At 29.8% G+C, this 14357-nt stretch overlaps 1 protein-coding gene across 1 annotated transcript in view; it reads right to left on the bottom strand.

Annotated features, from left to right (window-relative positions):
* LOC142318935 (translational activator of cytochrome c oxidase 1) overlaps positions 1–14357 on the bottom strand; it is a 49362-nt gene that overhangs the window by 14508 nt on the left and 20497 nt on the right. The window contains exons 2-3 of the mRNA XM_075355617.1: positions 12138–12250; positions 7453–7586 (exon numbers count right to left, since the gene is read on the bottom strand). Coding sequence (XP_075211732.1) covers positions 7453–7586; positions 12138–12250 — 247 coding nt within the window. The remainder of the gene's footprint in view (positions 1–7452; positions 7587–12137; positions 12251–14357) is intronic.

Raw genomic sequence — 14357 nt, 5'->3', positions numbered from 1 at the left:
AAAGAAGACTTTGAACAACTGACAATGAAACCTCTGAAAGTTTGGAGGCCTCTAAATGAGAGGGTGAGCACTTCAGCATCCCCCACAAGCTTAAGGGGGGAGTGGATCGAGTCTCGACTCCGATGCACTATTGACTGCACCATCAGAGCCAGTAGCAAAGGATCCTCTATGGTTTACTGCGATAGTTCAAATGATTCCATTTCTGAGGCCTCAGATACCTTGAAATTTGACATCGAGGCCTTTAGGAAGATGGAAAAAAGATGCAAAAAAGGATGGGCTAAGGGTAAACCTACGCGATAGTAATAAAGAATATGAGATGGTATGACTATGAGCTTTTAAAAACTTTTTAATGAAAATATTTTTTTTAACCCTTCGCGGGCGAATACCCATGTATGGGCTACCTGTACTTACGCTGGAGAGTGGAAACCCATATATGAATCTCTGAATGTCACCGGCTATTTGTCTTGACATAGTTACACACAAATTTAAAGAGATGGCAGGAGATGTTCTTTCAATCATTTTGAAGTGGAAATTCCTGATACAATGTGATTGGCAACTATTTTACTTCAGTTATCAGATGAGTTCAATGACTGTGCGTATGTAACAAAATGCATGCATTATTTTTTCATATTTTTTGCTCGTTTTTAAGTAATTTGTTTACAAACTGTTCCTTCCAAAACTTCATTTTCAGCTTGCTTCGTTTGAATTCAAGCAAAATGTTCAAGACAAAAACTCAGAAAGAAATGAATACAAATAATTAAATTATTATAATAAAACCATATTATATTATTCCCTGCCTAGGTCACTACTTCTTCAAAATTGCTATTGTTATTATATTACTATCGTTACTATTATTATTCAGTATCTTTTATATGAAAAGAACTCAATGTAAAACATAACCAAAATCATCACCCATAGTTTGCAAATTGTAGTGTGCTCAGTGGGACTTGTGCCGTTTTCACGTAAGTTTTGTCTCATGAGATAATTAAATAGTGTTCCTTAACCAGATTAGTGTCAGAATTCAGCAAAAACACAAGTTATATGTTGTTTTTATGCATGAATGCATGCATGTTTTAAGTTACTTTAAATAGTTTTTGCATGAACTTTTTTTTTTAAAATGTCTTCTGCCCACAACCATAAAACATTGCTGCCCTGCAAAGGTTAAATATTTGTGTGACATTATTGCAGCATTTGAAAATTTTGATAACATTTTGTTGGAAATGGTTTGTGTGTTTTAAGTGTTTTTAAATGCCAAGGACCCTTTACACCCTTGCCATTTTTGTTTCTTTTGGGGTTTTATATCCCATGACGAGTACACTTAGATGATCTGCATCGACAAGACTAGTCTTCTGACTACGTCACTAGTGTCACAGGGGAGAAAAATATTTTTTTATTTTTTTATTTTTTTGATATGGAAAGGGGTAATGACCGCAGTAGTCGATGTCCCTAAAAAAAATTTGCTTATTCATCAATACAAAAATAATGTTGTTAAATAAACAAAATTTTACAGACATAACCCCACTGGCTGTCTGCTGGAACTGAAATAAAAGTTGACTTTTATTAATTGCTAACAAGGAAGCCTGTTTCAAAATTACATAAATAAAATTAATTTTTAATTTGAATGCAGTATCACTTTAGCATTAATGGTAGATGAGACTTCACCTGATTAGAGAATAGTTATAGAGCCAATAACAATATTCAGAGCAGCAGTTAGTATAACAAACAAAAAATAAATCAAATTTTTACTATTAAATAAACAGGTAATAGAATTAAATTAATAAACAACTCTAAAAAAAATTCATGGATAGGTAATTTCATATTATAAACACACACATGCTTATAGATAATGAATGGCTTTACTATAATCAAAAAAAATTATGTAAATGTGTAATTATAAATTAAATAACCCAAACACTTGTATTAATATCTACTGTTAATATAATTTGTGTTCCTGTATGATTTACAATCTAGTAAAACAAATCTAAAACTTTCTCCGTACCAGCTGGAATTGCATCTTTATAAATACACCTACGTCACACACATCTATATCCACTGCACCTGTATCACAGGTGTACATACATGCACATGCATAAACACAAACATAATTCACACAAATACATGAATTTTCCATGTCTTATATTCCCATATTAATTATCCTTTGTACGCCCATACCATTCTAAAAACACAATCACTCCCTTCCAATTCCGATTTACAATAATTCAACAATCTGCTGGACCTCCAAGACTCTGGCTTCTAATGTAGGCACTCATATATTTGAAAGGTTTAAAAAACAAGAAACTGTAATTTTGATGATGAAAAAATTCCTGCTCATGTGATTTTTTGAGAGGAATAGGGTATAATAGTGTTTTCTTCAATAAAACATTTAACTGTGTAGGTGAATTATAAATTGGTAGTAATTTTTTATCTCAGAGTACTGGGCACCTTCCTAAAAAGTACGTAATATTTACTTCCTTCCTTAAATTGCATAGTGACCACAGAGCTGCAAACCTTCCCTACCAGCACTACAATTTAAAAATGATTTCTGATTTTCTAGGAAATTATTGTGACAAAGTCAAGTCCTATTATCTGGAGTAACACTATTCAAACCGAGTACCATTAATTAGATCAGCAAAATGTGATGGTAGAAATTTCTAATGATACTGAACATAATAATGAATAAATAATATTTACTAAAGAATTTAATAATTATTTACAATGAATTAAACCGATTCTTGACCCTACGTATGGGCTCAATATCCTTTCAATTTACCTATCTGTTAACATGAGGGTCTTTTCTTTTGCTGGTTCCCTATTCTTATAAAGTGAGGTGATACATTTTTTTATACACTTTTTTGCAAAAAAAAACCATCAGAATGCCCAACACGAAGTGAAATGATCCAACTGTAAAGTTACATCTCCACTGAAGGGGGCTATAAAGGAGTTGGAGAAGTGAGAAATCATATTCTGAACTGATTTTATTACTCTAAACAAGTAAGTAAGTTACTGTTATTTTGGGTGTGGAAATGCAATGTCAGCAATTTTATTTTTCTCACTTTATTCTAAGCTGCATGGAATTTTCAAAATCTGAAAACAGATTTACTATTTTGTGTACTTATCTTAAGCCCATCTATCTGAAAAATTTAATTTAGTAAACTTCTAAAAAATTAACATTTTATAGAAAACAAAATCCCCCCTATAGAAACAAAACAGATGAGATTAAATACTATGACATATGAATAGATGTATATTTGAAAGGTATAAAGAACAAGAAACTACAATTTTGATGATGAAAAAACTCCTGCACGTGTGAATTTTTGACAGTGATAGGGCATAATAAAATAGTGTTTTTTATTCTTAATAAAACATTTAACTGTATAGGTGAATTGTAAATTGGTAGCAGTTTTTTTTAATTCATAAGAATTAGTTTTGAATTGTGACAAAATGTTCATAAAAGTAGCTTATCAGACAGCAGTGAATCACTCACAGGACATTTTAGATAGTTCAGCATAATGTCAACATAAGAGCCATGGAATAGGTTATAGATAAAGTTACAATTAGTATTCCATTCTCCATTACAGTTTCTGCACCTTTTGCTCTAACTGTAATTTCTAAATACAAAAATTCAAAGCCATGCTCTATTTTATCTGTATCATCAATATAATATTTTACACATATACTTTTTCTAAGAGCAATGACTTCTCTTATTCAGCTAAGCAAGTTAAAGAAATTATTTCTTCCATTGCAAAACCCAATTCTCATTGTCCTTGTAGATAACATAAAAATTATTTTCAAAGACCTCAGCAATATGATCACCTAGAGTTTTCCCAAGGCAGACTTCATAGATTACATCCTTCACTGTGAAGTCTTTACAGGATGTTTTAAAATCACAATACTTCTCTATATTTTTATAGTAACTTTGATCAGTGATATACTTTCATACAAGGAATGATCTTGATCTATCCTTTGCTCATATGAAAGATACCAGAGATTTCAAAGATGCTAGCTGACCAAGTTTCATTATAATATTCATTTCAATTATCATAATCAACAAAAATGTATGAACTATTAGGCAGTAAAAATTTGACAAAAACAATAATTTTCCAGTTCAAGGATTTTAGCAGATCACTGAAAGTGTTTCAAACAAATTTTGGAAAAGTACATAGTAAACTCTAAGTTTTTTATGTATAATAATCTACTGCTAAATTTCCTGGAATCATTAGTGATCTCCAATAAGAGAAAATTATGCTTTACATACCTGTGATACAAAAGTGTATGCTTAACATTCATATTTCGTTGTTAAATAATGTAACATCATTTTTTAGCTTCTTAATTTTTCCGACAATCACTGATGATTTTCACCGCTGTTAACTGAGTCATCAGTAATTGAGTTTATTATAGTTCTACAGAATTTCACAAATCTAGTGTTTCATTTCCTGTTATGATAATGAATGTCTTTTTTATTTTTCAAATAAGCCTATTTTTAATAGCTGTCTCATAAGTAAACAATGAAAGGCACGGTCATTAACTGCAAATATTTAAATACTGTTTATAGGTTATATGTATCCTATTTACACTATGTATGTGATGGTTTTCCTACTGGTCAAGTGTTTGACAGTTTTTCGCTCAGAATTCTTTTGAACAAAACCAACAGATGTGAAATTTGGTCAGTAAGTAGGGAATAACTCAAGAAACAAAAGTTATATAGAGCTGATATGTGCTTTTAGCCTGGGAGTGGATGCCACCCCTTCTTGGGGGTGGAAATTATTACATTCAAAATAACTGCAGAAATTGAAGGAGGAATAAATTCTAAGCAAAAAAGTTCTATGAAAATTTTTTGTAGAGTCAATATTTTTTGAGTTATTTGTGATTGAAAATGTTGATTTTTTTTATCCAACCATTCAACGATTTTTCACAAATAACTCAAAAATCTATGTTTTATTGAAAAAATTATTATTAGAAAAAACAAAGCTTATAAAATAATTAAGAGATTGAGTTTTTTTATTTCTATAGATGCAAAACAAACTGATTTATGCCTCGTTGACGGTAACGTTTTGAAAAACTGAAGTCGAACCTTTCAATGTTAAATAATAGAAAAATGGAAACTTTTTTGAGGAAAACTTATAGGATATTTTTCAAAGTACTTAAAAGACCTTAAAAATTAGCTTTGGTATAAATAATTAGCATGAAAACTAACATGAAAATAAAATAGTAGTCTTCCTTTTTTCAGAAAAAAAAACAGCAATGAAACAAATGACTTTTCTACAAGAATTGGAATTGAGTGTAATCCTTTTACAATTTATTTAAGTACTAACAATATGTTCTACAAGTTTGAATGGTTTGGAATGCCTAGATTTGAGAAAAAAGTTGATTCAAATTTGAAAAATGTTTTGAAATGCCTTAAAAAATTTTCTTTTTTTCAAAATAATTCAAAAAATGCTAGAATACAAAAATTTATTATTATTTTTTTTATGAAATTTTTTTTTATTTCTGTAGAATAAAATTGATTGAGATATCACTGTTAGAAGTTTCCATTTGAGTGTGAGGACCATCTTCCCCAAGCCCTTTAAAATAAAAAATTTCAAAAATTAAGGGCTCAAGGAATCTTAACACTACATGCCTTGTAGCCCTTGAAATTACCTGCAAAATAATTTTTTTGAGCGATTGGATAGCTTAAAAATTAAGGAAGTTATTGTTGAAAAACTAATCGCATTTTTTTGGTGGAATTTTCAGAGCATATAAATTTTTAGATTCTTGACAGCTTCAGAGCATTTATGAATACACGGTTTGGGATGTTGCAATAAATGATAAACTACATTAACAACTGTAAAAAGTTTATAATTCATTATAAATGCACCATTGAAACATTTAGCTGTTGAAAACTAAATTTTTTTTTGTCATTAGGGTGGATCTAAGGGTTGCAATGTTACACATTATAAGTTATGTTTCAGAATATGGAAGAATGCTTATTCTACACATTTAAATGATTTTGAGCTAAAAAACATTTATATCTACAATTTTAACAATTTTTTTTCATAAGGAGTGGTTATTAAGGGTTGAAACATTGCAACAAATCATAAATTATAATATAAACAGTAAAGGGATTTTAATTCATTATAAATGCATCATTAAAACATTTCAAACTGTTGAAAACTATTTAATTTTTTTAAATTTCATCATAAGGGGTGATTGCTAAGGGTTAAAATGTAGTAACATCATAACTTATATTCCACAACATAAAAGAATGTTTATTCTACATATTTAAATCTATGAAACATTTAAATTTGATTTTTGAATTTTTTTTAACAAGGGTAGTAGTTTTCACGCCCAAAAAACAAAAAGAACATAAACATATAACTTTTGAATATAAACAAAAAACATATAACTTTTGAAGCAGAGGGTTGTATAAGCTTAATTACAAATTTTCATGAAAACTAATGTTGTCTGAAAGAATTCTGAATTTTCTCTAATTCTCTAAAAGAATTTTTTTCTAATTTTCTGAAAGAATTCTATATTTTTACCATCAAACACTGGACTATACATATTTTTAAATCACTTTCTAAATTCTTTGTTGATGATAATCATCAAAATAGTATAGAGCATTTAACAAAGAGATTTACAATCCATGATGTGCTGCTCTCACCAATTTATCATTACTAAGCTGCATATTAATCTTAAGGATGCTAACTGATGCCTTATACTTCAAATGAAATACTCTACAGCAACTACCAGTAAATCTGAAATTCAATTTTTAAACTATAATTAAAACTAACTATAATCAATGCAGTGGAAGAGTCATGATCTCCAAAAATGAAGAAGGTAAGGCAGGTCAGGAGTACAGTCAAGATCATGCTGATCATTTCTGCAATATTTGCTGGGTGATGCATCATGAATTTCTCCTCAAGAGTTAGAATAACAATTCTGAGTTATATTATAACAAGGACATTCAGCACAAATGACAACTTTGAAGTAAGAGCAAGTGTGTTGCATCATAACTTTTCCATCCTTGTAGCTCACAGAACACACAAGTTTTTAGGCTGGAACATGGCTATCACTCCCCACATTCTTCCAGATTTCACCCCTTGGCAACCTCTTCCTATTACTTTAGCTAAGGGATCTTCCTATTTTAAGCTAAAGGTTTTCAACTCTTTAAGCTTTTCTCTATTTTAAGCTAAAGGTTTTGATCATGGGCCCCGGAAGAGTTGCAGAATAACATGCCTAAAGAACAGGAGTTTTGCAGAGCATTTCAACAGCGAGCAAAGTGTTAGGAACAGTGTATCACTGCATAAGGGCGTTAGTTCACAATTTGGTGGAAACCAAATTTAAATTAGGTAATTCCTTTTTTATAGGCTTAGTCCTTCTTGAATGCTGTTGTATAGAGCTGAAAGTCAGATGCATGAGAAATATGACTAATAAATAACAATATTTAAGAAAATAAAATGAGATTTTGTTTACCTATGTTTTTTAATAATATTAGTAATTAAATCCTTTGTTCGTTTTGGATTAGATGTAAGTGTTTGGATAATAACAAAACACCCTCTCGGTCCTTTAAGATCAATCCATAATACTTTTGACTTATCTGAAGAGTTCTAAAACAAATAATAATATAATTAATATAAAAACTGCAGTACACAATAATAAAAAAAAGAAATTTGCATTGTTAAACAAATGTGTGATCTTTCTGATTATAGCCACAATATTAAAGTAATAGCCTTCTTTCAATTTCAGTAAGTAAAGATGCCCACAACTGGTTGATAAAAAAAAGTAAATTTTGCTTGTTAAGATGGTAGGAGTGCTTAGTGTGTTGAAATGATAAGAAAATATTTTACAAGCAACAGGTTAAAAAATAATAATTTTTTTACACTGTAAGTATTCTGACGATTCACTGGTCTTCTTATGGTCCCTAAAATACTGACATAAAGAATCCAAGAAGCTCCAGATTTTTAACAAGCACACACACTATTAGTAATGAATATTTTAACTTGCATTATTACCTACAATGAAAACAGAGTGTAATAGTCAATCAAAAAGGCAAAGTTTTGAACAGAAGCACACACAAATGAGGAAAACTCTAGTTACAGCTATCAATCAATCAATCAACCAACCAATAAGATTAACCACCAATGTATTTTGAGATACATTACACATACTGTTTACTAACTTTTTGATGCATAAAAAACCATTCACAACTCAATAGTATATGCATAATAAAATATTGTTTTTCAAGGTTAAACCTATATTAATTAAAAAAAAAAAAAAAAAAAAATAGAGCAAACTTATAATTCTGTTGACAAAAACACTTACCAAACATCAATCGACTGAAGAATATAAACAGGTAAATGCTCCTGCATTCAATATAAAAAAATCAGTCTCTCAAATCATACTTGTATCTTAATGATAAAGTGCCATAAAAACAAACTAAATTGAGTTTGTGACCTTGTCAGATCAACAGCAATTTGTAAAGAAAATGTGGAACATAGGTAGTTTCCCAATAAAAAGAATAGTCGAGTATTATGTACTGCAGATTTTACATCCATTTAAAGTAATCATTCAGTTTAGTGTACCCCAGACAAAGATAACTTCTAAATGGTTTTTTAACAATTATTTATTTATTCAAAAAATAAGCCTGTCAGGTTGATCTAGTGGTTGAACACATCATCACAAAATCAGCTGATTTTCTAAGTCCAGAGTTGTAAGGTTCAAGTCCTTGTAAAGGCAGTTGCTTTTATACAGATTTGAATGCTAGACTGCAGATACTGGTGTTCTTTGGTAGTTAGATTTCAATTAACTACACGACTCAGTAATAGTCACCTGAGTCTGATCCAGATAACATGTTCACCAGAACATTTACACTTACAGTATACTATGTATGCAGCTACATCAGGCCTGGCAAGCCAGTAGTGGCGATTGTATTTGCCTATATACACACACTCAGACCTGGCAGAAGCTGGAAAACTGGTTGGAGAAAACAACAATTTAAGAAATACTATATATTAGTATTAGCACATTCAAAAAATTCTCAAAATTCTTTTTTGTGTTTTAAAAAAATGGTGGCGATTGTCCATAAATCATGCACTAATTCTGATGGTACTTAGCACCTGACTTCACTTCTACAGTGACTAATAAAATTCCAATTCAAGTTCATGCATTCACACTGCACCCATAATATGTACTCTGAACTAACTCATTAAATAACACTAATACTAAAAAATATATCACATTCATTGCTAAATTATAAAATTCATTAAGTTTTATACTTTCTTACAATTTTTACTTATGTATAAATAATTTACAAACTATACACTACACAAAAGCTTGTTAATCACAAAAGAATTTAATAACAATGAGGAATACAGTTACAAAATGCATAAATATATTTTGAGATTGGTGAAGTAGTGAAAACTATTGCTGCTAAATATAGAAAATATAGTCTGTCCTAGGAAGAAATTTATGTCTTTGATTTGCGCCATCAATAGCAACACTTTTCAAATAATATAAAAGCATGCCTTTAAAAATGCTTGGGACTTAAGAATTTTTTCCTAATTTTTAGTACACGTTAGTATTTAGATTTTAGATGTACAATGTTCTATCAAATAACCCCCATAAAAACATCACATGTTACAAAATCTAGTGACCTAGATGTCAATCCAAAAGTTCATTCTTTGTCCAATCCAGTGACCAGGTAGTTAATCACTCATCTGCAATTTTTGCATTTGTATAACAAGCAATTTTTTTTGAGTCATTAGTCAGTTGATTGCGTTCATTCTTTTCTGTTCTTCACTAATCTTTTAAACCTCAACATATTTACCACCACAATCTCCACCAATCATATATTTCCAAATTTTATCTTTCTCTAGTTTTCTACCTACTCATATCTCTACTGCTAAATTAACTTAATACATAATCCAGCAACTAAGTGATTAAGATTCTACATATCTACATTAATCTATTTCTGTCTACAAGAATGGATTTTATGCTTCAGTTTCTATTTTTTAATAAATTATCTTATATAAAAAAAGATCATCCAACCAATTTATTCAAAATTAAATTAAAAAATTCCCTTTTACAGAAAAAATATTACTCTGTAGACTTTTCAAACATAATCAGATAAACCTGAATATTCTTTGCAGTCTTTAATGAGTACTTAAATATTTATCAATTAAAGACTGTTATTTTATTTTTTTACTGATATTATTTAATTATTACCTTTCCCATAGTTGTATCACTATTATTAAACAAAGTTACTATGTTTATGTATAAGTATGGACTTCTAAACATAAAACAACAAATTCATCACATGTTTGACATGGCATCAAGATGGTAGATCTCTACAAGGTTTCTTTTCGTCACTTAACATAACATAACATTCAACAACATTTATTTTATTAGCTTACATTATATCTCTATGAGAAGTAAATAATTACTGACAACACATTCTTTGACTATCACTGTAGACTCAAGCTGGCTATTCCAATAACCTTTTGTCAGATTTGCACAGTTTTTTATTTGTAATTTAGTGCCTTATATCAAACATTACTAAGTTGCATTCTAAATTTGAATCTATATAAAAAATATATTCTTATCTTTGGAGAAAATGTATTCTATAATCAAATTAATTTTCTTGGCCCTCAAAATCTTTCTTTATAAAAGAATTAAGACATATTCATAATTCTGTGAACACATTTGAGTCAGTCAAGTACTATGATTTGTGAAAAATGGATGAAAGGTAATTTTGTACATTGATGAAACAATACTTTTTGAAAGGTAAAACTATACAGGAAACTAAAGTTAAGCTGGATAAATATTGTAATGATTCAGCTCCATTGATTAGAGCAGCTTATAAGTGGTTTGGTTATTTTATTTTATTTTAGCAATAATTATATGAGCACAAACAACACTGAATATTCCAGACTGCCTGTTAAGGTTACAACAGCAGAGAATACTTAAAAAAAAAAACTCTTGATAAAATGCGTGAGATTTCTAAGGTAATAGGCAATTCAAAGAATGGGTGCATCATATTTTATATGAATATTTACATGTGCAAAAAATGTTGGCAAGATGGGTGCCATGTTAGTTTATATTTGATCAAAAGTGTAAACTAGTAAACATCTAAGCACAACTTGGGAAAATTTCCTCAAACAGTCCCAAACTGTTAAAAATTAATAGTTAATTTAAAAGATCAACATGATACTGATTAGACAACACTTACCAGTCAAAACAATGGGATGCAGTTGGGAAACTTGGTTGTCTGGAAGAGGAAATAAAGAAAAATACCATATTCAATTAAAAAGAAGACTTATTCAAAAAGACAAATCACCAGTTCAGTCTTCAGTGATTGCAACAGGAAAATTAATGAATGCAGTTATACTACAAAATTCTTCTGCATCCTCTCTACTTGCCAATCTTAGCATCTTTAGACTATTACCCATTTCCAATTATGAAAAAATATCTTGGTGGAAAGATTTTCGGGAAATGATGAAGTTATCACTGAAACAACTTTCTACTTAAATACATGTATAAATTATACTTTCAAATACAAAAAAAAAAAACTTATGAATTATTAAAAGAAATAATATGACTGAAAACTTGCACATCATTGAACTAAGTGTATTAAACTGAAAGGGTGAAAAATAAAAAAAGATTTTTCCTAAAAAAATTGTGCCTTCTTAATTTTTACACAGATTTATCCTACTACTGTAAATTTATAAGTTGTTCTAGTATAGTTACTCTAATCTCTGATTAATTTTAGAAGGGAAAAATTTTAAAATGCACACCACCTAGAATACAAAACAAGTTCATTTTAATGTTTTTATTTTCCAAATTTTGTTGGCTATTTAAATATGATACGTACAATAACAGTCTTGCAAAGGATACAAATTTTATTCAATTTACAATGGAAAATAAATTTGATTTTTAATAATGTAGAGTTTCAGAAAATCTTGTAACAAAGTGTATTTTTTCCTTGCAGTTACACACCTATCAATTCTTACAACCTCAATTATGTGGGACATAAAAAAACTGAAGAATACAGAAACTAACAATCACATTAATTGTTAGTTTCTGTATTTGTAAATTCTTTAGTTCTAATAATAAAGTGTATGTAATTTAGGTAAAGGAAAATAAATTGCAGAATAATTTACCTTTGCTTGGTTAATGAAACTCTGGATTGTAGCAGATGGCACATGATTAACCCTTGCAACATCTATGGCTTGAGAAAGTTTAGAATTATATGTCGGATCTGCATTTCCTGTTTCTAAAAATAAAATAAAAATTAGTCAGAAAAAATTTTAATCCAGTAATATAACATAGTAAAAAAGATATACATTCCATACTGACTAAAACACTATCTGATAACCAATAAATGCAAATAACAGAAAATTGTCTAACTAGCTATTTTCACAAAAAAAAATTAAGGACTTAATTTTTGGGTGGAATTTAATAAAGTGCAAGTATAAATGCCAAGACATGAATTGAATTACGGAACCCACAACAATGATAAGATGCATAAATGAAGACCACACTATTATAAATAAAATGGTTGATAAAAAAATAAAGTAAATCTCATTTTTCCTCTAAGTTGCCAGTTAAAAGTTCTTAGTTCTCAGTTCTAGTTCTTCAGTTAAAAGTCATTATGTATATTTCGGTAACTGGAAGATGTAATCTTTGCGCGATTCTATACAATCAAAAACAATCATTAGCCAATATTACTCAACTTTACTACTGTCCAAGGTTAAATCATCAATATTTTATTCTGTTCTCAACATAATACATTAAACACAGTATGTGTGAAAAGTTCCAGAACTAAATTTCTGTAGTCGATACAATTAGCACCATCTCTCGGACAACCAAGGAACTATGTAGTACGATGTCTGACGAGTGTGTGTATTAAATGTAATCACGTTTCGTCACTCCATTCTTGACTTATAATCGTACGTTGTGTTCATGTGACCTTGTGAGAGTTTGCTACATGAACACAGAAGCGCGATAAAATTTTGTGTTAAAGACTTCAAAAATCTTTTGTTGAAACTTATTCTATGATGAAGCTGCATCTCATACAACATATACGTGGTGGAAGTGGTTTAAAGACTGTAGAGGTTGTTGAATGACGATGAACGAAGCGGCAGGCCGTCAACAGCTGTTCACGACGAAATTGCACACGCAACTGATAAAGCCGGGAATTCTAAATTTTATTTGGAAGTAATAAAACGCCTGATGGGTGGCATTCATCGAATCCGCCCCGAGTACCGAGATCCGGGCAGTTGGACTCTCTTGCACGACAATGCCTCGACACACATGTCAACAGTTTTTACGTAATGTTATTACAAATTTTAAAAAAGTATTACGTCGCAAATCAAATCACCGTTTTATCACAACCGCCTTATTCACCCGACTAGGCTCCAGCAGACTATTTTTTGTTCCTAAAACTCACGTTGAAGATGAAAGACCGCTTTTTCGATGACATTTCGGCTAACCAAAGGGATTGCACCGAGCAGTGGAAGGCAATCCCACAACGTGACTTCTCCAGAGCGTTTGACGGGCTCTACCGGAGCTGCAACGAGTTTATAACTATAGAAGGGTTCTGATGTAGAGGGGTGATGAGTAAATTCGTTTATCTTTAAATCTGTATTTTTATTTAATTTAGTTCGGGAATTTTTCAGACGTACTGTGTACAGATCATGTCATAAGTTAAATTATAAATATAAAACCATAAATTACTTCATAAAAAATAGATATGATTAATTCCATATTAATTATTTAAATATGAACACATGTAATAATATAAGGTAAATATATAAATATAAAGATCTACAAAATAATTCAAAATTCAGAAAGGGATATTAAAAATTATTTTGAGCACTTAACTATATATACATGTTGAATAGAATGCAGAAAATAATTTTTTTTAAAGCATAATTTAAAAATTTGTCAAGTAATATTCTTGCCGTAAAATAAAATCCATAAAATAAATTGGCAGGAAGAATTTTCAAATGCTTTGGCAATATATAAAAATGACAACAGAACCAAAATAAGACCCTTTCCTGTAAGCCGATACAATATGTTAATTTACATAAAAGCAGTCTAATCTTATAGGGTGTGGATAATATTAAGTTTTAAGAATGTTTTATAACGTTGTTAACATAATGTTTCCACAATCAACCAGAATTGTTACCATACAGTTCTTCATCTGTTTAAACTAAACCACTCAAAGCTACTGTGATATATTTTCAAAACAATATTGGAATTTGTGTGCAGGATTTGATGTAAAGATAAAGAATTCTATCCAATTAGAAGCTTGGTAGAAGATGGAACAAGCACATAATTTTTTTTTGAGGGGGATGAAAAATGCTTTCAAATTATCA

This window comes from Lycorma delicatula, chromosome 1 (genome assembly GCF_047948215.1).
Source record: "Lycorma delicatula isolate Av1 chromosome 1, ASM4794821v1, whole genome shotgun sequence".
NCBI lineage: Eukaryota > Metazoa > Arthropoda > Insecta > Hemiptera > Fulgoridae > Lycorma > Lycorma delicatula.
This window is presented reverse-complemented; position numbering and strand designations above follow the sequence as displayed.